This window comes from Callorhinus ursinus, unplaced genomic scaffold, assembly GCF_003265705.2.
Source record: "Callorhinus ursinus isolate GAN/ISIS: 27379988/994484 unplaced genomic scaffold, GSC_fseal_2.0 scaffold14, whole genome shotgun sequence".
Lineage (NCBI taxonomy): Eukaryota > Metazoa > Chordata > Mammalia > Carnivora > Otariidae > Callorhinus > Callorhinus ursinus.
In genome coordinates, this window is record NW_027397076.1 from 49591 (window position 1) to 74061 (window position 24471).

General features: G+C 46.2%; 1 protein-coding gene and 1 pseudogene across 11 annotated transcripts in view; one reads left to right on the top strand and one right to left on the bottom strand.

The window, feature by feature from the left end:
- The first annotated feature begins 10299 nt into the window (after positions 1–10299).
- RBFOX2 (RNA binding fox-1 homolog 2) overlaps positions 10300–24471 on the top strand; it is a 281421-nt gene continuing 267249 nt past the window's right edge. Inside the window, exon 1 of one of the 11 annotated variants that reach the window (XM_073900306.1) lies at positions 10300–10672. In XM_073900306.1, the coding sequence (XP_073756407.1) occupies positions 10487–10672 (186 nt within the window). In that variant the 5' untranslated portion in view covers positions 10300–10486. The remainder of the gene's footprint in view (positions 10673–24471) is intronic. The other 10 variants (XM_073900305.1, XM_073900308.1, XR_012380612.1 and 7 more) reach the window with 10 other exon arrangements.
- On the bottom strand, positions 23938–24377 carry LOC141374138 (small ribosomal subunit protein eS21 pseudogene; annotated as a pseudogene).

Below are 24471 nucleotides of genomic sequence, written 5' to 3' on the forward strand. Positions count from 1 at the left end.
AGCTCTTAGAGCACTTAAGATGCTCAATATATACATCCATTCTCTTGGCAGAAATCTTGCCCTTAGTATGTTTACTACAATGCCAACAGCATGCGGGGCAACATGGCAGACCCTTCCCGTTTTGCCACGGTAACACGGGTGGGGCCATTCCTTTTGAACAGCGACCATTCCCTTGATGTCTGCAAATCACTTTTCCTGTCGCTTCACAAGTATGTGTTGAAGGAACAATTCCACGTCTTCTCAAAGGCCCAGAGAACACATAGCGGCGCCTCACCTCTTTCCCTTTACATTGGTCATTTTGGTGCGTTCCCGGGAGATGGCCGTTCCAGACGAAGGGAAGGTGTCCATTATGGCTCAAGATTAATTTTGCATCTACATCGTGTTTTGTGCTGTGAATCTAAGGAGGCAGAAGAACTGCTGGAGAATCATGAGAGATTAAGAAATGGGTTTTTCATCAGAGAAACGTCCATCCCTGTTTTAGTTGGGTTTTTCCAAACCAGACTCTGATCCAGGGATGTGAGTGCAGTGGTTTATTTGGGTCGTGACCCCAGGAAGCACAGTAAGGCAGGGGGGAGGAAGACACGGAAGGAAGAAAGAGAGGAAAAGGTACATTTATGAGCAAGTCAACTTTGTGGGCAACTGGGGCTCACTCCCATTGTGGATCCTTTGAGAGATTGTGTAAAAATACCTCAAAATTGTCCTACGAAGAGGTGAGGAAGATGGGAACTTTATAACCAACTTCTGTCCCTCCTTGGTTAAGGGGTGCCCCTGGGGGTGCTCCTGGGGCCCCTCCTGGGATTGCTCCTGGAAATCCCGGCTCCATGAGGCAGGCATGTTCCTGCAGCCAAAGAAAACCCTTTTGGGAGGTGTTCCAGTTAGGGAGCAAGTGACATGTGTGGAACGTGTGGGAACCGTCTGCAGAACACACAGGTGACTTTCGTGGCCAAGGGGATGTATGTATGGCGGCAACAGCATCTGCAACTTCTCCTTTGGCCTTTGGGTGCAGATTGGGAAAAACGAATCCCACGTCTTCATTTTCTCCTAGGGAGAAGGAGCGTAGTAATTATATTCTCATTAAAAAATATTTATTGCTTCTCGCTTCAGGAGGATTAAACACCCCCATGCTGTTGAGGGCAGGCTTGGCCATGTAACTTGCTTTGGCCGATGGAATAAGAGAATGCAGATGTGCCTCCTCCTCCACGTGGCCCACAGCTCTCCCACTCTTCCCTCTGCCACAGAACAGTAATGACCAAGACACAGACCAGCCTATCATCCTGGGTCCCAGAGCAAAGACAACATACATCCAGCCCACAATGTGTATGGCAACAAGAAATCTTTGTGGTTGTGAGCCACTGAGAATTGAGAGGTATCACCTCCTGCCACATATTTTAACTAATAGAAAGAGTGATTTATCCGATTGGGGATTTGGGAAGAAAAACTGGACATAGGCTTGGCTCAGCTCCTTCCTTACTCCTTCTTCAGATCTGCTTGACCCTGAGAGTAGGGGTTTCTGGTTAGCTCCTGCCGTGTAGCCAGGGGCCTGTCCCTGCGGGGGCAGCTGCTAGTTTTCCCGCTGTACCAGTGGCTTGGTGGTTGAGTGTGGCTCATTCAGAAGTGGAGATTCACAGCGCATCCTTTTGGCTGGACCCTCGTGTGTATCAGTAATAAATCAAACATTTTTATTTCCTCGGTCTCTTGTGTCTGTCTCTAAACTGGTTCCTGACTTGACAGAGAAGAGAGGTGCTGTTTAGCGAGCCCCTGCAAGCCCCCGAAGTCTTTCTGCATGATTCCAAGAATAAAATGGCTTTTTCTTGGGGTGCCTGGGTGGTTCAGTTGGTTGAGCATCTGACTCTTGGTTTAGGCTCAGGTCATGATCTCAGGGTCGTGAAATTGAGCCTTGGCATTCGTCTCTGGGCTGGGCATGTAACCTGCTTAAGAGTCTCTCTCTCTGCCCCCCTTTCTTTGCCCCCTCCCAAAGGCTTTTTCCAACTTACTGGCTTTTGCCTGCTTCACACTGTGGCATTTTCCATGCTCAGCTTCATTTTATATTTTAACATCATAACAAACAGCAATGGTAACTTTACTTGTGTGTTTACTTTGTGAGCATGCAGAGGGCAACATCACAGGGGTTCTGGCTGATAAGCACTCTGTTAAGTCACGAAAGTGGGAACCGGGAGAGGTACACGCCTATTTCCACCTTGCCTTTCACTATTTTTTCTTTTTCTTCTCTTTTCTTCATCTCTACCTCCCTTGTTCTTCCCCATGAAACCTAAGAGAGTCAACGTTCTGGGCTTAACCGGAGTTGATAGGTTAATGGATATTTTATTCATTCAATCATTCCTTACAAAGCATCTGAATATGGCAGGTATTATGACAGGCTGGTTGAAAGAAGGGATTCGAGATGTTCCTTTCCCGTCACTCTCCTTCGACATCAGGCTTTGAATATTGTCCAAAGATAATACTTAGTATTTTCTTCTAATTGGTGTCATTTTATGCACCCTCGCTTTCATAGGCTTTAATCAGAATGGTTACGCTTCTGATTCCCAATCTCTGATCTTTTATATGTTGATTATGAGATAGAACACTAATTAGGTATTTTCTCAGAGTAGGTAGTATAACCTGCTAGAAAATACACACGCGTGACCTAAACCTCAGTGGCTTAACACAATTCAGTTTCATTTCTTGTCTGTTGCTGGTAGGGCAGCCTCTTATGTAAGCAGCTCTCCTCCAGTCGACGACTCAGGCCCCCAGGCTCCTTCCCTCTTGGGGCATCACTGTCTTTAGCTGGGGACCTCCGCAGCTGCTGCCGAGGAGGAAAGAGGACCAGAGGGTTGGCAGGGATGCTTTCAGGGTCCAGGCCTGCAGGTGGACTCTATCACTCTAACCCATATGTTGTCACACATCCCCATCCCAACAGCAGAGGAGGCTGGGGAACTGACCCCTGTGCCGGCAGGACGAGGAACCGGTGCACAGATGGGCTTTGCCTCCGCAACATTAGCTCATGTTCTCTCTTTCCCCTCCTGAAGGTACCTTCCACTCTTCCCACCCTCCTGTCCTTTCAGGAGTAAAGCTGTTCCCAGGAACTGTAAAGAGAAAGGAGAGTCAGGACCGAGCTTTTGAATTTCAAAATAGACTTTTGAAACACATGGCTTGAGAGAAAACCCTCTGTGTTTCGAAAGTCTGGTCTTTGAACTCCCATAGTCTAACCCCTCTGTGACTCTGGTCGTGCAATCGATGCCCCATGCAACCTAGAGCTTTTTTCCCAGAATCAGAATCAGCCAGGACCAGTCTGGCCTCCCGTCCCAGGAGGCCAAATGTGGCAAGGGCTGAGGAGAGAGACAGGCGAGCTGCTGAGGGGAACAGAGCTGGGCCTCTGGACGGTTCCCGGTCTCCTGCTTCCTCCTCCTCCTCAAAGGAGCCCCAGGGAGGAGAAAGGGAGTCACAGAGCTCCATGTGGGTGGGACATCTGTAGGGAGAGGAGCTCTGTGCCTCCCATCCCCATCAGAGGCCCTGGAGGGGACACATTTGCAGCAAGGATATGAAGAGTAGAGGTGCCTTCTCGGTGTGTCTACAGGGCAGGGGCCTGAGACAGCCTCTCAGAGATTCCCAAGGCCCCAGAGTGGTGTGGGAGCAGTTAGAGTTTTCTGTGACCTTGGCAGAGGTGCAAAGCCTAACACAGAGCCTTTTGGGTTTCATGCAACAGAGGGCCGGGAGCTTATGCCCAGGTGGAATGCAGGATCACGACAGTTAAGTTCTGTTTCAGAGAACAAGAAGTTAAACTTTTTTTGTTCCCTTTTCCTTAGAAGATTTGTACCCACCCAAACTAAAACACCCTAAAACGTCCACAAAGACACGGGGAGGCATGGGAAGGGCAGTGGACTTGGACGAGGGGGGACCTTTGGCAGCAACCGTCCTGTGTGACCTTGAGTCTGTCCTTGCCCCTCTCTGGATCTGTTTTCTCATCTGTAAAATGAGATGTAATACTACCTGCTTCACAGATGTGTTGTGAAGATTAAATGCAAAAAAAAAAAAAAAAAGCTCCCCTAGTTCAGGGCCCAGCACGTGTCAGGGGCTCTGTGGATATCCGAACCTTCCCTGTCTTTCCCTTCTGAGGTCATTTCCAATCTCAAAACTCCATACATCCCTGCGGGAAAGATGGATACACGAGGTTATGTATGTACCAGGGCCTGGAAAATAAAATAAAATGCCTTCCTCCACTCTGTAAGGGAGCAATAAAAACCTGGGACAAGGCACAAAACAGACAATGAAAGCCCGACTTGAGAGCGGGGTGGGGGTAGGGGCAGGGTGAGCACGGGGACTGCACTAAATGAAGAACAACAACTCAATACCCTGCTATCATCCTTCATCAAACTACCGAAATAGAAACCAGACAAACACATTATGTGAAGGGCAAAAGGGTTGGCAAGGTTCTGGCCTATAGGAAAAACCCAGGTTCAATAATGCCACGAGCGGAGGGAGGTGGGGAAGTGAGGTCAAAGTCAATAGAGGGGGTTTGTGTTGGAAAGGCTGGTTTTATAGTCCTAATGAGGCTTAAACATCACACGTTCCTCTTTGGCTGAACTCAGTTCTCATTAGGCTCTGTATCTGCTCCCGGATGGGCCAGCCACATGGCAGGAGCTGCTTTCACTTCCTCTGGCCGATGAATTATCAAGGGTATTCTCCGCCTTTCTTTTTTGGGAAAAGAAAGCTTTGGAGTAGAAAATGCTCTCTTCTATTTATATCCACCCTTCTCTCTCTGATTAGAGAGATGATAAATTTTGGGAAAGGACTCAGGTCCCAAGCTCTGTCTTTATTTAGAAGAGTGCATGGTTAAGACAGCACTTGTAAGATCATCTGCTCTGCTCTGGGTCTCTTTATCTGTTCTTCCAGGGGAATGTGAGAGCGAGGGAGGGCTGGGTTTTTGAGTATTTTCAGGATTGTTGGAATAGCCACATATTTGTGCCAAGCTCTGTGCTCAGTACTATGGACACAGAAATCAAGGAAGGGGTTAAGAAAAGGTCCATATTCTCAAAGAGTTTACAAATACAAAGATTTATGCCCCCAGCTTGTCTGATGGCTGTTGGTAACCAGAGTACTGGGTTAACAATAACCAGCATTTGATTAGATCCTTCATAAGACATATTAGAGCAGTCCTCCCTTATCCACCCGAGATAGTTTCCATGACCCCCTAGTGGATGCCTGAACCTGCGGATAGTACTGAACCCTCTATATACTATTTTTTTTTCTATTTGTACACATTTACAACAAAGTTTAATTTATAAATTAGGCACAGTAAGAGATTAACAACAACAAGAACAAAATAGAACAATTATAACAATAACTCTAATACAAGTTATAGGAATGAGTCTCTCTCTCTCCTTCTCTCTCTCTCTCTCTCTCTCTCTCTCTCAAAATATCTTGTTGTCCTGTACTCACCCTTCTTCTTGTGGTGATGGGAAATGATAAAAATGCCACTATGATGAGATGAAGTGTGGTGAAGGATGAATGACGTAGGTGTTGTGATGTAGCATCAGGCTACTATGACTTTCTGACAACGTCTCAGAAAGGGGATCATCTGCTTCCGGGCCATGGGTTTCTGAACTGGTGGAAAGCAAAACCATAGATAAGGGGGGACTATTGCATTTCCTATGGCCCCACAATAGCCCTGTGGCCAGGTGCTCAGGTACCCACTTAGCTCTTCCAGTCTCTGTTTGAGGACCACAGCCGGGACTGACTCCAGTCCCAGTGATCTGACCCCAACTTCAGTGCTATTATCTCCTAGCAGAATGTTTCTCTTGGTGAACAGTACTGAATCCCTCCTAAGCCCTTGCAGGCACAAAAGAATTTGCTCACTTTTGATCAGAACCCATATCCTGGGAAACTCCTCCTCCTCACTTTTAAAGACCCACATGAAACATAACATTCTCAGTGAAGCTTGTCCTACCTCCCCCTAGGCAGGAGGAGTTCCATCTTCCTCTATGATCCTAGAGCTGCTGGTACATATAATAATCATATTAATAAGGATAATAGGAGTAATAATAGTAGTAAAAAGGTTTAAGTTACCATTTGCTGAGCGTATCTATGAGCCAGGTGTCATGTTAAGTGCTTTGCATGCATTATTTAATGCTCAGAAGAACCCTATGGGGAGACACTATTATTATCCTCAGTTTATAGATTACATGAATTAGGCGTTAAGTTTGGCTGCAGGTAGAAAACTGTTCACAGTGGCTTAACCGAACAGGAACTTATTTTGCTCAAATAACAATAAATTAGAGGTAGATGGGCTAAGGCTGCTATGGTGGCCCCATAATACCATTCTTAGCATGTGGCTTTTGTCACTGTGGAGACAACGCATCTGCTGTTTTCCAATCTGTGTTCCAGGCAGGAGGAAGGGTAAACAGCCAAGGATGAAGGGCAAAGAGCCTCTTCTTCCTGGAGTTTTGTCTTATTGGTTGGGAAAGGACACCATCCCTTACCTACCTCTTGCTGGCCAGAACTGTGTTATGTGGCCACCCTTAGCTACCAGGGAGCCCGAGAATTCTACATTTCTTTTTTTCTTTTTAAAGCTGGGCAGGTTTCTGCTCTGAACACAGCTGGGGTTGTGCTAATAAGGAGGAAGTGGAGGATGGATATTGGATTAGAAACTACCCATACTTGTCACACAAGTGAAGAAAGTTGGCATCAGAGATGCTCAGGGTCTTGTCCAAGGTCAGATATGTGGCCGAGGCAGATTCCAACCCAGAGACCATGTCCTTAACTGCTGTGAGAGATGACCTCCTTAGCACGATGTGTTACGGTTGTCCTTTTACAGGAATCAGTTCTACTCACCTTGGTATTTCCCAGACTCCTGCCCATAGTTTGTTAAGTGGATAAATGAATAAATGTTAGGACTTCAGTAATTTCTGCAGCTAAAAATTCTTTCTAGGAAAATATTCTTTAATTGTCCTCTTCCTCTGTGATGTTTTATAACCTTTTCCCAGACAGGTAGCTGTTGATGTGACATGCAAGAGAGAATCTGGTCTCTGTGTCACCATGGGTGCCTCTGGCCTCTTCTGCTAGTTGCAGGCTTCTAGTCTCTCTCTCCCTAAATGCTTCATGCTTATTTACAGGGCAGGGTCCATTTTCTCTTTGTTCTGCTTGGTCATTCAAACATTCCTATAGTACATCACTCTTATTTCTTAGGGACATGTGCGCTAATTAAATAACACTGATTTGAGTCACAAGCAGCCCTGATCCCAAATCTCATTTCTTGCTGGGTCATGGAGCAGGCCAGGAAGGACCTAGCTAGCATCATTTGGATTCCAGTATTTTGGCAAGGCAGGTAGGGACAGGAGGAGAATTTTTAAGATACCAGTTTGGAAGGTAAAATTTTCAGAAAGCCAACCACTGATGTCCCTAGGTTAAAAAAAAAAAAAAAATCATTGTTCCATAGGTCACAAGGAAATTTCCTGATTTTTCTTCAAAGCCATAACACTTGGTTGGACAGGTTCAAACCCCATCGGCTGTGGGGGTGCTGCCAATGGGGACCCCTGACTTAGATTAGGGCTGCCTAATTCAGCTCAAGAATAGGCTTGCAGGCATTTGGACTTCCAACTTAACGGAATCCTTAATACTGCCCAAGTAGCAGTATTAAGAGATGCTGGGCTTCTCTTCCCAGCCCATGGGCCCCTAGCCAGTAGCTTACAATCACTAAACAAATTGGATGACAAATATTTACCACTTGTTAAGCAGTTGCTATATGTTAAGCGCTGTGCTAAGTGTGTTATTTTGTCTCATTTAATCCTTAGAACAACACTACAACTGTCATTGTCATCTTACAAACAAGGAATATAAGGCTGAGTGAAAAATGATTTGCCCAACATAGTGGTTGCACCAAGGGGTGATTTGGAGAACTCTGTCTGCCTATCTTAATCTCTAGCAGCTGCACTGAACCCATCTGATGTAAATTTTAAAAACCCATAGTAGTCATACTGATAGTCTTTGATCTTGATAATGAACTTTTTTTCACTCTCATTTAAAATGTGAATAGAATGATCATAGTAATAGTAATAATAATAGTTAACATTTATTGAGTGCTCAGTTTCGGGGCAATTTGTTTGAAGTTCTTAATATGTGATAACTCCTTTAAGACTCACAATAATCCCTTCAGGGAGGTACTACTATTATTTTTTTAAAGATTTTATTTGTCAGAGAGAGAGAGAGAGCACAAGCAGGGGGAGCAGCAGGCAGAGGGAGAAGCAGGCTCCCCGTTGAGCAGGGAGCCTAATGCGGGGCTCTATCCCAGGACCCTCGGATCATGACCTGAGCTGAAGCAGATGCTTAACTGACTGAACCACCCAGGCGTCCCAGGGAAGTACTATTGTTATCTTAATTTTTAGATGAAGAAAGTGAGGCATAGGAGGCTAGGCAGTTTTTACAAGGCAAACGTGACTTTTAAGTGGCAGAGCTAAAACTTGGCTATTTTTATTGATCTATAACACAGTTTAGATTAAAAAAAATGTGCTTGCTAGGAAAACTCAGCTTCAAGGCAATATCTTCAGTCTTCCCTTACAAGCAGTGTGCAGGCCCTAAATCCCTTCTGTATAGAAATTCTTAAGTCATCACTGGCTCAACATCCCATGGGTAGTAGGTGGTAAAGCTTGGATTCAAATTTGTGTTGGTCTGATTCCAAAGCAAGGGATCTTTACCACTGTACTGTTCTAGCACAAGCCAGGTTAAAACCCAAGTTCAAAGGACAAATCATAGACCTATCTGGAAATGACCTTAGAAATCATCTAACCCAGGGTTTCTCAACCTCAGCATTATTGACATTTTGGGCTGGATAAGTATTGTGGGGACTGTTCTGTTCTTAGCAGGATGTTGAACAACGTTCCTGGCCTCTACCCACTAGATACCAGATTCACCGCGCCTCCCCCAGTTGTAACAAACAAATATGTCTCCAGATGTTGACAAATGTCCTGGGAGAGAGGGGAAGGGGCAAAATCGCCCTGGTTGCCAACCACTGACTAAACCATCTCCTCATTTTACAAATGATGGAGCAGGGGTCCAAAGAAATGAAGTAATTTGGTTAAGCTAGGTAGCAGAATCCAGGTCATTCACGCAGCATCACCACGTCCCTATAATGTACAGAGCATATGTGGCACTCAGAGGAAGTAGATAAGGTCTTGCTCCTTACCATCTGGTAGGAGAGAAAAGCTACTGCACATACATCTCCAGTTGCACGACGTTGTGAAGCAATAAAGTGCTGCACAGGCAGCAAGGTGCAGAGAATACGATCTGGTGTCCTGAGCTCTGGATCTGCCACTTTTTAGCTACAGTACTTAGTTCACTAAGCCTCAGGTTCTTCATCAATGAAACGGAGGTCATGGTATTTACTCTGCCTATACCAACAGCTTCAAAAGGGGTCTGTGAACGCCTCGTGCGAACTGTAAAGCTCTTACAAACGTCAGGTGTTATTAAGATGATCAGGAATGCGATAATAATTGTGACTAAAGTCTTTCAGAACTGGGGAGAGCCGTGTAGTGGTGTCTTCTTTCCCGGACCTTCCAAGTCGAGGTCCCCTTCCTTCTGCGGGAAGGGGAGCAGGCAAAGAGCCCTCTTCCACAGAGCTCCTCTTTCCTCGGCTGGAACCAGCGCGGCCACCTGGGCGAACTCAGGTCACAGCTTCGCAAGATTAGCCCTCCCCGGCCCTTGGGCCTCTCAAGCCCCGCCCGCCCTGGGCTGTGGCCCCGCCCCTAAAGCGCAGACTCCGCCTCCTCCGCGCGGGCCGGCACTCCCGCAGCACGGCGCCTCCAGGACAAGCCCTCGCCCGGGCCGGAGATTCCCGAACTCCCCCGATCTCTTCCCGGCCTCCCTCGGACGCCCGGAGCGGAGGCGGCGGAGATTGCCGAGGGGCGCTGGCCCCGCCCCCGCCGCCCCCGCCCCGCCACAGCCTCCCGCGCGGGCAGGAGTCCCAGATCCCGGTCCCTCCCTCCTCCTTTCTCTCCGCCCGCCTTCCCGGGGCTGCCACAGTGGCGGGTCGGAGGCTCCCGGCCAGTCAGCTCGTTCCGGCCCCGAGCCCCTCCTACCCCCCCAAACAAACAGCCCTCCCCACTCCTCTGGAGCCCGGACCGCCCCCTTCCTCCCTCGGCCCGGCGTGTGGCGAGGGACAGTGTGAAGGAGCGAGCGCGGGCCGGCGGGCGAGCTCCGTGAGTGCGAGAGGCGGGGCGCGCGGCGGGCCGGGCCGGGCCGGGGTCGCGTGTGCGCGTGGGGGCGCGAGCGAGTGCCCGTCGCGACCCGCCGGCCGCCGCGAGCGAGCCGCCGGCGAGCGACGAGCGGCCACCGCCAGCCGCTGAGGGGCGCCGGGCCCGCGCGCGCGCACGCACGCACGCACGCGGGGGCGGGGGCAGGCGCGCGCCCGCCTGTCGCGACAGTCGGGGCCGAGGCCCAGGGGGAGGTGGCCTGTCGCGGGTCGCCCGGCTCCCGGAGGCGAGGGGGGCGCGGGCGGATGGCGGAAGGCGCCCAGCCGCAGCAGCCGCCTCAGCTCGGGCCCGGCGCCGCTGCCCGGGGGATGAAGCGGGAGTCGGAGCTGGAGCTGCCGGTGCCCGGAGGGGGAGGAGACGGAGCCGAGCCCGGCCTGAGCAAGCGGCCGCGCACCGAGGAGGCGGTGGCCGACGGCGGCGGCGGGATGCAGGTGACCGCGCGGGACGGCGCCCGGTTACGGCGGGGGTGCGGCGCGGGGGCCGCGAGGGCGGCGGAGGCCGGGAGGGGGAGGGCCTCCGGGGGTCCTGGCTTGGGGGTGGGAGGGGGCCGGTCGGGGCCTGGTTGGGAAGGTGGGGCGGGCTCCCCCGGCTTGGAGGCGAAGGGTGCGGGAGGAGCCCGGTGTGCCCAAGAGGGTCCCGATTCCTGAGGGGGCGGGGGTCCCGACGCGTGAATAGGTTTTGGCGGGGGGGATCGAACATGGTTGAGGTGGATTCCATTTCTTCCGACCCTTCTTCAGTTCCTTGGGGTGGAGTGGAAGCCGGGAGATCCTGGGTCTGTAGCCCAGAGAGCTGCTGCACTGAGTCGAGGACTGGGGGTGGGGGGGTGGCAGTGGTGGGAAACCTCCCAAGAAGGAGTACCTTTTTGGCAGCTCTAGACACACGCGGGGATGGGGAAGGGGAGCAGCATTATAAAGGAGGGGAGTGGAAAGCGAGAAACCTCCTCGAGAGCCCAAAGGGGATGTGGCTTAGCTTGTGGGTTCAATCAGTTACACAAGGAGTGTGGGAAGTACCAGGAGTTCGGTAGTGGTGTGGGGACACCGTGGTGCTCGGTCTCATTAACTTTGTGGAGCATGCTAATGAGTCTGGAGAGAGACCCAGGACATGCCCCTCCTTACTTTGCCAGTTGCTTCTCACACGGCCGAGGATACCGACCCGCTCTTTAAGGTCCTGGGATATAAAAGACAATTTGTAGGGCTGTTGGGAGACTGGATTCTGAGTTGTGGACTCAAGGATAAGCTGGTTGATTTGGGTAGGGAGGGGGAAAGGTAGTGATGATGTCAGTTGGCTTTGTAGTTTGAAGAAGAGCTGAAACCTTCGGACCTTTTAGGATTTGGTCTCTGTTCAGAAAATAGTTGCTGTGAAATGGTGGAGCTCACATATCAGCAATTGTTTAGAGACCTGCCTAATTCTCCTAGAATCATAGAATGTTAGAGATAGAAGGGACCAGAGACAACATCTTTTCAGGGGTTCTTCATCTGGATAGACCTGGAAGATTTTTTTTTTTTAATATTTTTTTATTTGACAGAGTGAGACACAGCGAGAGAGGGAACACAAGCAGGGGGAGTGGGAGAGGGAGAAGCAGGCTTCCCGCTGAGCAGGAGCCTGACGCGGGGCTCGATCCCAGGACCCTGGGATCATGACCTGAGCCGAAGGCAGACGCTTAACAACTGAGCCACCCAGGCGCCCCTAGACCTGGAAGATTCTTATGTTGAACAGTTTACATGTACTTTTTGGTGGTGGGGGGGAAGTCAGTAGTTTTTGTCTTTGTGGGTTTTTCTTTTTGTTTTGTTTTTTGGAGGGGATTCAAGTCTCAAAATGTTTTAACCACCACCTTTTAGAGATGGGGGCTCAAAAGTCCAGAGAAGACTAGTGACTTGCCTAAGGCCACCCAGTTAGCTGGTAGCAAAACTAGAACTAGAAGCCTAGTCTTCTAATTCCTATTCCTGTGCTCTCTCCATTACACCACTCTTGGAAATCCCTGCAGTGCTAAAAGACTTCCTGTGCTCTGCTCCCAGCTTTTCAAGGCTCTGCCTGACTTCCTGTGTTAGAGACCGAGCTGTATTTAAGCGTGGCATATTTGCTGTGTGCTTATGGGTCTCCTTTGCAGAGGCCACTCAGTTACTTGTGTTGATTTGGGTAAAGTGACCCTCTTGCTGTTTATTTTTGAATTCTTTTGTTTTGTTTGCCTGCTTTTGTTCTCCATCAGAACTCTTGTCAGGCAGAGGGATTGTGAGTAGTAAAAGCTCAGGGCCATGGAAAAAATATTGAGGAACATGGGGAGACTTGAGGTGAGGTGGATTAACATTGGCTGATCAGAAGAGGTAACTGGATGTGGGTGCTGGTGAGCACTGTCTGCTTGGTGTGTGTGTGTAAATCTGTGTATGTCTGTATTCATTCATTGTTTCTCTCAATCACGGTTAACAGACACCCCCCTCCCTTTCCTCTCCTTCTCCTCCTGGGGCCCATTATTTGCTGGTTGCCTTCAAATTGGCTAAGGATAGTAGTATTTGGAAATAGAGCAGTGTATAGGGACTTTGGAGTATGCAGAGGAAGGAGTGGATGAGGCCCTTTGGGTACAAATGGGCAACTTAGAACTATCCCACAGAGAATCTTTTTCTCACTCTGTGTATTTGTGGATCTTTATTTATTTTTCAGGTTATGCATTCTCATTGCTGTAGTTCTGGCACACCATGTCACACAGGTATTCAAATCATCATTGATCTAGCCTCCTGCCTTCAACTAGCTATATGCTTCTGGGAAAATCCCTTCTTTTGGGGGCCTCTGTTTCCTTAGTTGTAAAGTAAAGGGTTTGTACAGGATGATTTCTAAATCATCTTCTAAAAAATATATCAAGTTCCCTGACCTTAAGGTGTTTGGTGTTTCCAGTCTGGGTGGAGAGACAAAAATGGGTGAAAAATTAAAAAAAGAGCACGCATGTGTATATGTGTGGTTGTGTGGTTGTGTGTGTGTGTGTGTGTGTGTGTGTGTGTGTGTGTGTGTAAGTTCCAGAGGAACAGGAGCGGAGATACCATGGGGTGGATGCATGTCACAAGTCACTGCATAATTTAGAGCCAAAGTATGCTGAGGATTTGTGCCATTGGGTCCAGAAGAAGGAGATGGTCATTCCTGCTGAAATGGTCAAGGAAGGCTTAATGGGAAGGTTGAAATTTGAGGTATAATCTGAGTAAAGGAGAAGTAATGTTTCTGAAAAGATGAAACTTAACACTGGGTGACCCACACTTCTAGTGCTTTGCTATGTCCTTCTGATAATAACGGTAGGATATTTAATACTCATTTAACTAATGTTTATTGAGCAGCTGCCATGTGCCAGGCTCTGTTTTAGAGCCTAGGAGACATGGCAATAAACAAAGACTACGCTCTCATGTAACTAATAATCTCATGGAAAGAGACAGTAAAGAAATCAACTGTTATTAGGGGGTGGTAAGTGCCAAGAAAAAGTATAAAGCAGGGAGAGGGATGGAGAGTGAAGATGGTTAGGAAAGGCCTCTCTGATGGGTTACCTTAGAATGAAGTGAAGGAGGGAATGGATCGTTCAGATAATCTGAGGGAAAGGGGTTTAAGTCGAGGAACTGTGGGTGCAGGGGCATTGAGAAAGAAGTGCACTTGATATGTTTGAGAACAAGAGGCCAGTGGGGCTGGAGCAGAAGGAGCAGGGGAGAGACAGTCTTAGGAGATGATCCTGGCTGGGTAGAAATGCCTGTAGGCCCTATGCAAATAGGCACTTAAAAAAATCTAGAGTAGCGGATGCCTGGGTGGCTCAATTGTTAAGCGTCTGCCTTCGGCTTAGGTCATGGACCCAGGGTCCTGGGATCGAGTTCCACATTGGGCTCCCTGCTTGGCAGGAAGCCTGCTTCTCCCTCTCCCACTCGCCCTGCTTGTGTTCCCTCTCTCGCTGTCTCTCTGTCTGTCAAATAAATAAATAAAATCTTAAAAAAAAAAATCTAGAGTAGCCAACCTTTTTAGTATAAGGGTTGGTTTTAAAGCACATGTTTTTTGTTTTTTGTTTTCTTATAGCTTAACATAAATGGAGTTTTTCTGAGGTCATAGCTCCTTCTAGGAAGCCTTTGCTGACAACTTCGTTCATACCAGTCAGACTCTCCTCTGGCCTCCTCTTATATTGATGCTTAATTATGCATCATCTTGTGTTGTTTTATTCTTGTTTCCCTAGTGAGACTGTAAGCTTCTAGAAGACAAACTATATTTTCTTTGTTCTATCCTTTGTAATACCTAACAGGTTTAGGTACATAGTAAGTGCTCAGTGCCTGTGAAGTTGAAATTTACTTTTCACAAATGATTAAGTGATGGAAAAAATCATGAAATTCAGGGGTGAGAGTTTATGAAATTCTTCAATCTTCTCTGTGTCAAAGGATTAACCTTTTTTACAGAAAGAAGTCCTTTCCTGGGGTTAATTTCCCAAGGCTGCTTACTAAATGGAACTACAACGCGAAGCTATAGATTTCAAAGCTGAACCCTGTTGAGTTACAGCCAGGAAGCTTTTGGAGTAAATCATTACTTCCCAAAGCAGGGCAGAGAGGACATGAGAGAGTCTGTGGTGCTTATGTTATAATCCTTTGGCTAAGAAGGAACTATGGGGGACAGAGAGGAAGGATTGTGCCTTTCAAGGGCAGTATCCAGATGCCTTATGTGGACAGAAGAGGGGTTAGCACAGCCCTGAGAACAGTATAGAAATAGAGAACCCTGAGCGGAGGAGGAGGGAAGAGACAGATTCAACCTGAAAATTGAAATATGGTTTGAGAAATGTAGTTAGTTGTTAAAGAGGGTGCTGGGAATACTGTACTCTAACCTGGTGGAAAGTTAAATGAGTTACATCTATAGGTATGGGGGGTTCATTTCACTGTAAGCAAGTCTGATATGTGGGAAACTTGGGCTTTATAAAAGATACTGGGGAGTGAATTCTTTCGGTCAGCTCTTCTAGTGAATATAAACAATTTGATGATCAAAAATTCAGTTTTTGTGTGACTTTCTAGGAACTTAGCTGCTGTATAAATAAGGCAAAGTGCACCTTAATTATTACTTCTGGCTTTCAGCAGAATTCTTTATGGCAGTGAAATGTTGGTATGTGATTATTATATGGCCAGCTAACTGCTTCTGACCATCGAGTCATAAATCCAGTTTAGTTAAGTGGGTTCAGCAGTCGTTATTCTGGTAGTAGGAAAGCTTTCTTTCTGGTCTTAGGGCAGAGGTTCCAGGTAGCCTGTGATTTCTATGTGTATGCTTCATTTCTTGTAATAGTTTATCTTCGCATTTGCTTGTTTCTTTCCTACTAGGTGGATGTCTCTTTGGATTCTCATTTGGGTGTTTGGTGCTGATGCTGAACATGGTGCTACCATTTGAGTAGAGCTGTAAAAATAATGTGCTTTCCTTCCAAGTAATTTCACGAACGATGTCTCACAAAAATTATTGAATTTTTCATTTCTACTTGTCTTAGTCTCCTCGAGCACCATAACAAAATACCAAAGACTGTGTGGCTTAAAGAACAGAAATTTATTTCTCACAATTCTGGAGGCTCGAAGTCCAAGATCATGGTGCTGGCAGATTTGGTGTCTGCTGAAGGGTTCTCTTCCTGGCTTCTCACATGGCCTTTTCTGGGTGTATGCTCCTGGAGAGAGAGAGATCTCTCTCTTCCTCTTCTTAGAAGGGTACTAATCCCATCATGGGGGCCCCACTCTTATGACCTACACTAAACCTCATCACCTCCCAAAGGCGCCCCCCTCCAAATACCATCACCCTGTGGGCTAGGGCTTCAACATATTAATTTTGTGGGGACACAGACATTCAGCCTATAATACTACCAGAGGGACAGACATCTGAATTCAAAGTAGGACTGTTCTTTAGGGTGACTCACAAGACTAGCCTGAGTTGAATTTGTCTCCCAACCCCCTCTCCCATTTTCTAGCCACCTTGTCATGTTTTTCTCTCTCACACTGACATGTGAACACAACTAACTAGAGATTTAACTTTCATTTTGGTATAAAACAGACTGGTGCAGACAGGCCTCAAGATTACAGGATTGGGGAGAAAGACACTCACTCCACTACTTCGTGTAAACAAGAATGTTATTACCAGCGCAGCTCCAGTTTGGCATCTCTCAGGTCGTCAGTTTGATGCCAGGCTTTCATAATTTGTAGAAACAGTAAAGACAGTCATTTTAGTGAATGGCTTTGCTTGAATTTTTGTTGATATGCATTTGTAGAGCATAGTAAACGCCTTTATTCTGGTGCCTATGTGCTCTCCCTTCAAAGACCGAAGGGAAGAGTGTCAGGGACGATGGGAAGGAAATGGCAGTAATTGGATGAGCGGACAGATGGAGCAAGGGACGGCGAGTGCACTTGGTGGCCCCTAGGAGTATTGGATTTCTTATTCTTCTCCCCTACAGCCCCAGTACAAGCAGGCAGCTTACGTGGCTAAGGTTTCATTATCTAATCCATCACAGATCAGCTTGAATAAACCCATTGGCTGGCACTGATCTAGTTAGGAGGGTAGTGCAAAGCTGCTTGAGCTAGGATTGGGGCAAATCGGATCAGAACTGCCATGTGAATCTTGGACATATTTCTGTAATTTAGGTGGGTAGAGTCGTTTGGGAAATCACTTGAGAGAGAGAGAGAGAGAATGAGCAATCAGCCATGATTTTTTTCAGATGTTGTTTTAGGGACTCTGAGGGGAAAGTGTATGGAAGATTTGGTATATTTCTCTGGAGTATAGCCAGGTTGCTTTGATTATTGGAGTCTGAATATTTTTGGGTCACCAGTGCTCAGTTGTAATCTTTTTAGTAGCATTTGGAGATCCCAGTTGTGATCACTTAATTATGACTGTTCTGAGTGAACCCTTGATCTGAGACTGTACGTTATGGGTCCCCTCTTAGTTTTTAAAGGGGGGATATTGTTGTTATTACTATTATTATGGTCAACCTTAATGTATATAATTATGTTTGATATCCGTGTATACTTGAAAAATGGAGTAGTGAAAGAAACACTATTTAGAGTTTCTCATTTTGGGTTTGACCCCTGGCTCTTCCACTTAGCAGATGAATAACCTTTGTTAGAATGTCTAACATCTGAGCTCCTGATTACACATCTATGAACTGGGAGAATTAATACATACTCTAATGAGCTGCCCTAATGAGTAACTGAGATGATTTAAAGTGTCTCTCATGGAGCCCAGGAGTGACTGTGTATTCCTTGCCTCCCTCATAACCTGCTGTACAGCACTCTGTGAGTTCCTGCTTACTGCTTGATCAGCATGGAGTGGTTAATGCGTTTCCGATTGACTAAGTGTCAGAGTTGGGGACTACTAGAGATGAGCAGTGTGTTGAACTGAGTTTGCTTGGCAGCTGGGTGGAGGAGGAGGAGGAGGAGAGGTTTACTTCTTTGCTAAGTACTAAAAGAGCTAGTGAGTTATCACAATGCCTGCATTGAGCATGTGGACTTTTCGTGGAAGCTGTGGGATCTCCACTGGGAATGGGTGTGACAGATGCACTGGCCGTTCGGTTGGTACCCGGGATGCAGGAGTGGTGAAAATGTCGGTTGTGTTTCAAATGTTACAAGGTTTGCTAGTTAAATATATCAAATAGATGGCACTTTTTGCTCTTATTCTGGTTTGTGGAAATTGAGCTGGGATGCCTTTGTCTCTTGTGGTCTCTCTCTTCAAATCTCCCTGCAGACTACGAAGAGTCACCCACCTAAAAGAGTTTAATTTTTAAAAACACTTGATAGTTTGACTTCCAGATAAAGTCCATTCTCTTGCTTGGCCTCCTTCTGGCCTGACTTGGGCCTGTCTTTGTAGCCGCATTGAATTTTCTGCAGTCCACCTCTTAGTCCGTGGTACGGAGCTTCTAGTTTCCTGAGCATGCTGTGCCACGCGGGCTCATTCATACCTTTGTGCTTTTGTTTCTGTTTTTTTCTACCTGAAATCCTGCCTCAGCATCTCTTTCTCTCTCACCTGTAAGGCTCAATCTTTAAGAATCATTTGGGGTACTGACTCCTCCTGGATGCCTTTTGTGTCTGCTCCCGTCCCTCCCACATCCTGCCCGTTTCTAAAACACGGTGCCATAGCTCTGTTTTTAGCACATTTTGCTTTACCATTTGTTCAGATGTCTGCCCCTCCACCCCTACCCAGACTGTGAGATCGAGGGATCCTTTGGGATCCCTAGGATTTAGCACTGTGCCTGCGCCCCAGTAGTTAAGAAACTATGATTCTTGTTGAATCGAACTTTGTCTTTCTGCTCCTCAGTAGGGCCTGCAGATGGCTTTAATTGTTTCTCCAGATTTTCCCTGGGGGGTCTGGCCCTTGGTCTGCTTTCCAGCTCATGTGAAGACTGGGTGTTGTGGAATTTGTGAATGGTACCTGATCTTTCCATTGATATCAGGGTTAAAGGTGAGAAAAGGGTCTTTAAAAACAGAAGCGGGGGGTGGAATTTAACTGCTGAATGTGTTGGGTGGGCATGGCAACCTAATGTTTAGTTTCCTGTGCTCAGATATTAATTGAGTGCACGTGTGTATGTGTAAAAAGCGCCTTTGTGATGGTGTGGTTAAGGAAAAGAGAGGAACCACCCAAGTAAGGGGCAATTAGAGCTAACCTGTTCCAGTTCATTGGAGCAGTCTGTTGATCTGCCTTTTACAGTGCTGCTGAGAGATTCTGGAGTGTTGCAGTTCGGAGATATTACCACCATTTGGGACTAAGCCCACTTGATCAACTGTGGACCTTAACCTTTCCCTTCTCAACCAATGAATTTCATAAGCTGTTATAGCTTCTTCTATGGGTACAGGAAAAATACCAACTGAGATACCTCACAAAATAAATGTTGTTTTCCAGATCACTCATTGGATGTGCTTGAAAATGAGGAAACTTGATAGAGTTCTTGGACACCGCAACCTTGGAAATAGATTCGTAGATGTATTTTACAGAAATCCTCTCCCCGTCCCTTGTTCTCCCCGCCTCCTTCCCGCTCAGCTTCTGATTTGCGCTGCTATGTAACCCTCGCCTGTTCTCTAACCTCGAGATTTCCCTGACTAGTTTAGTTGGGGCCCCTTTACAGGCAACCAGGTATACTTTGTAACGCCTCTGGCTTTTCGGATTCTGAATGAATAAAGCAGGTTCTAAGAAGGGAATGACTGCGAGAGCAGCCAGTAATACCACTTCCTTCTGACGTGTCCTGCGCGTACGTGGCATCTAGAAATTTCAGTTGAGGATATGGGACACATGATAAATACCGCTTATGAAGTAGATGACAATTTTGAATTGCTAAATGATAATGGTTGAGTAACTGCTTAGAAACCCATTTTCCCAAGGGTGGAAACAGCCTTTGAAGTTTAGACTTCCCATAATACTTGGGTGTGTTCAACCATAATACTTGGGTTTTTAGGGACCTAAGTCCTCAGATAATACCTTGGTATGTGGGATTTTTTCCCATGTGACGGCTGGTTCCTTGGTTTCTCCTTTGCTGAGGAAAAGAGATTTTGCACCAAGTATTGGATATTTTATTCCAGGAGCACGTGGTTTCTGAGGAAGCATACTGTTTATTTTTCTTTTTGGCTGAATCGATTCTGTCAGATCCTAATCGTAAATATCACAGCAAGGCATGATTTATCATGAAGGATGGGCAGGGTTGCTGTGGGACTCTCAGCGATGGGGTTTTGCGTGGGCGGGGGCAGAAACTGTCCTAGTGGAACTAGAGGAAGTGCAGACCTGGTTGGGGCCACTCTGGGGTTTGAGTGTGGGCTCCAGCTACTGCTTGAGTTGGAACACTTTGGGAACAGAGGATCATGGGAAGTTCTTCCATTTGCCTTATTTTGAGCAGCTTTTTCCTCCGCACGTTGGCTGCTGTTTGGAGGAGGGGCGTTAATTGCTGTCAGCCAGAATGATTTCCCAAAACAGACCTATATAGACTTCATTTAGGGGTATTTTATTTCATTTCAGGGGTATGTGGTTTGTCCTGAGTCAGGAGGACTTTGACTCCATTTTCCTGGAAGTTGGTGGGCTTCCATGAGCCTGCTCTATTTATCTTGGACTGTTAGGCAAGTAGAAAAGCAGCTGCCTAGTTCGCCCTTGTTGCGTGGAGCTTATGGAGCCTAGTTTCGTAGGTCATCCTCTCTGGGGGAGTTTTATACAGTTACATTTACAGCCTTAAGTTTTCTTTTCCTTTTTTTTCTCCTTCTGCAGTTCAGTATGCCACAAAAATTCTGAGGAGGAAAAAAAAATTCTGAGGAGGGTGGGTCATAATTTTGGGTTAAAAAAATAATTTTGGGTAAAAAGCAGGAATTGTTTAGCTTCCTCTCCCCTCTTTTCTTACTCCCCCCCATCCTGTGCAAAAGAGTCTGCAAATGAGGTCGCTTATCCCCTACTCAGACTGTCTTGTCCCCTAATGCGCTGAATATGTGGCTTTGACAGCTTTCACCTGCTGTTTCTTGGTTTCCAGGGGATGGGATTGTAGGATTGTACGATTTCAAAGCAAAACCTGGCAAAATTGGAAGACCTTTTGTGGTGGCTCCCAGCGTCCACAAAGCTTAACTCATTGGTTTGCACCTCATACAAACTTGCAGGAACACTGTCCCTGTCAATAGCTGGCACAATGGTTTGGAGGACTTTGTTGGAACTTCAGGAAGTCCCCACAGTGGCTGCCTCTCATGGTGGGAGCTTTGGCAAGGCTTACGGGAGTTGGTAGGGCTTGTTGTGAAAGCATGTGTCTGGTTTTACTGCTGTGTCTCTGGGAGAGAGGCAGGGGCAGACTTGGTTGAAGAATGGGGAGAGGTGCTGCGCGGCTGTCACTGATGCGGGGCCATTTGGTATATGTCAGCCCTGCCATCCTCACCTGCGCGGTTTACTGTGTGTTGTGTTCCTACTTGAAGCCCCATAGTCTGACTCGTGACTTTGAATAAGCTGATTTGGCTAATTTTGATATCATCCCAGGCTTTGAAGTTAGGCTGGTCATATTTAAAAGGTCCGTGTGTGGGCTTAGAAGTTACTGTTTCTGTTGGCAGCCCCCTCCCCATCCCCAGCTGCTGCTCATATGCATTATAGACACATTGTTTTTGGTCTCTCTACTTGGTGTTACAGGTCTCTAGCTGCTGCTTGTGATTCCAAATAGATCTTTTTGCTGCAACATTTTGGCTTTGATCTGGCTGTGTTTTACAGTGTTGGAAATCAATTGGTTAATTTTGGCGTTTTGCATACATACAGCAGAAGTCTTTCAGAAAGGTGCTTATCAGGGACCATTAGTGATTTTTGTCAGCTGTGTAAAAATGCTGTGATTAACAGATACCCATGTATCTGTGTGTATGTGCAGTTTTCCTTTATGCTTACTTTGCATTTCTGTTTCTCTCTAGGAGTAGTTTGGAGTAAGTGTTATCCTTTGCATTTTAATCCTGGGAAGCCTGTTTCAGGAAATCTTTTGATTTTCTTGGGCTTTTGTGGGAATCATTTACCCTTACTGGATTTGAGCTTCACTATGAATTGTTTTTTTTTTTCAGTGTTAGTTTTAGGCAAATAGTAAATACTTGTTTGGTTTAATAGTATTCCAGAGTTTGAAGAAACCTAAACAGTTTGTCATCCATACTTCAGTTAAAAGAAAGTATCAATTCCGATACAAGAGAAAAGCCTGACTGGCCCAGCGTCCTGTTTTAGGCGAGGAAATTGTGTAATTCAGAGTGTCCCAAACTGTTTTCCATCGATTGCTCTTTGAGAAATGGGAATAGGTATCATTCTGCTGAGAAAAGAAAAATCAATTAACTTTGGAATAAAGTTAAACAAAATTTGAACTACCACATTTTACTTTTCATAAGCAGATGCAACTCTGAATTTATAAAAATGTATTTGGTGAAGCGTCTGGTTCCCCACGTGCTCCGTACCCCGTCACTAAACAACTAACCCCCGTTGTTTATTTCTTGTGTTATCCTCTCCTTTTTCCCCACACAGACACTAGCAAACTCTCTGCATGCCTTTGCACACTGCCATTTTCAATGACTGTATCAGAAGTTAATTTTTATCTTTTAAGATTTTTTAAAAAAATTATTTTTATTTTAATTTTTTAAATTTTTTTTATTTTTGAGTAATCTCTACACCCAACGTGGGGCTCCTCGAACTCACAACCTTGAGAGCAAGAGTCCCATGCCATACTGACAGAGTCAGCCAGGCATCCCAAGGTTAATTTTTTTTTTTTTTTTAGTGTAACAGGGTCTACTAATGTTTTCAGGAATGGGTTCTGGGGGTGTGTGTGTGTGTGTGTGTGTGTCCCCTGCTTAGAAAAGTTTTTCCCACTCCAAGATTATAAAAAATAGAATGGGCTTCCAGACAGAGCTGAGTTGGAGCCTTAGCTTTTCCATATCACAGTTGTATGATCTTGGCTAAGTTATTTCACCTTTCTAAGCCTCAGCTTCTTCCCTTGTAAAATATATAGTGTAAGAATTAAAAGAGATGGGGGCGCCTGGGTGGCTCAGTCGTTAAGTGTCTGCCTTCAGCTCGGGTCATCATCCTAGGGTCCTGGGATCGAGCCCTGCATCAGGCTCCCTGCTCCGCGGGAAGCCTGCTTCTCCCTCTCCCACTCCCCCTGCTTGTGTTCCCTCTCTCACTGTATCTCTCTCTGTCAAAAAATAAATAAAATCTTTTAAAAAAAAGAATTAAAAGAGATGTATATAATGTGCTAATCAGGGCCTGACACATAATAGGTGTTCAATATGTAATAGCTATTTTTTATTATAATTACCAAGCCTTATTTTCTTGTACCCCAATTGTTTTTTTTTAAAGATTTATTTATTTTTTTTTTTTAGAGAGACAGTGAGCATGGGGGGGGAAGGGGTGGAGGGAGAAGGAGAGAGAGAATCTCAAGCAGACTCCCCAATGAACATGGAGCTGGACATGAGGCTCAATCCCAGTACCCTGAGATTATGATCTGAGCCGAAATAGAGTGATGCTTCACCAACTGAGCCACCCAGGTGCCCCTTGGCTTCTTTAAAGGCAGGGACAGTCTCTTAGTCTTTGTATCCTTGGCTTCTCCGTTAAGTGTCAGAGAGAGATACTATAATAAGAACCCAGTAAACGTTTGTTGAAAAAAAATAAATCAGTCATTATAGGATCTATTTGTAAAAATCTCTTTAATAATTTTTGTTGCTTTTTCTGTAATCACCATCTTTGGATTTGAAGCTTGGTGACTAAAATTGCACATAATGTACAGTAATTAAATTTATATTATGCTTTATAGTTTATAAAATACTTTGATGTAGGTTCCTGTTTGTTCCCTACAACAACCCCAAAAGATAGGTGATTCTTTTTCCTATTTTTCAGATGGTAAAGATATACTTCTTTAAGCCTCATGACTAGGAAGTGGCAAAAACTGATGCTTCTACCAGATTTTGTGGCTCTTTATTCAGTGCCTTTTCCTTTGGGCCTCGTGCTCCTCAGACCACAGGGTATGATTGAGAAAGAATGAATAGTGAACATGAACTTCATTGTCTTTATGTGACATATGTTTAATATTGAAAACATTTTGTCTGTTACCTGACAGTTGATTCATGTAGAAGTCACAGGTCCCGTTTCTTCAGTTAATTTGGATCTAGCCAGTGGGTTTTGTTTTTTTCGATTTTACTGTTTATTTATGACATATTCCACATCCATGGTCCTTTTCAGTCAGAAGTTCTTTTTTTTTTTTTTTTAGAGATTTTTTTTATTTGACAGAGAGAGAGATAGTGAGAGATAGTGAGAGCAGGAACATAAGCAGGGGGAGTGGGAGAGGGAGAAGCAGGCTTCCCGCCGAGCAGAGAGCCCGACATGGGGCTTGATCCCAGGACCCTGGGATCATGACCTGAGCCGAAGGCAGACGCTTAACGACTGAGCCATGCAGGTGCCCCCAGAAGTTCTTTGAAACGATGCTGTCGGCTTTGGCCAGTTGGAGGATGGAGTCATCTGACTCACCCATCCTGCTAATGGCCCCACAGATAGCCTAGGTTTTAAACTGGCAGTTGAACCTACCTGTGACCTTGTCAGCCTCGGCCACATTCATCTGAATGGACGTGTGGTCCTTGGTGCCAATGGTGCGTTTGCTGGCAGAGCATTTTCGAGGCACGGCACTGACAGGTCCACAAACTTGCTGGCATTGGTCTGCATGCAGAAGGCGCGCCTGCTGCTACCACCGCAAGCACAGAAAGTATCCAGTGTTTTGAATAGAGATTTTGCTAAAATTTAGTGTGTACTTGTATGT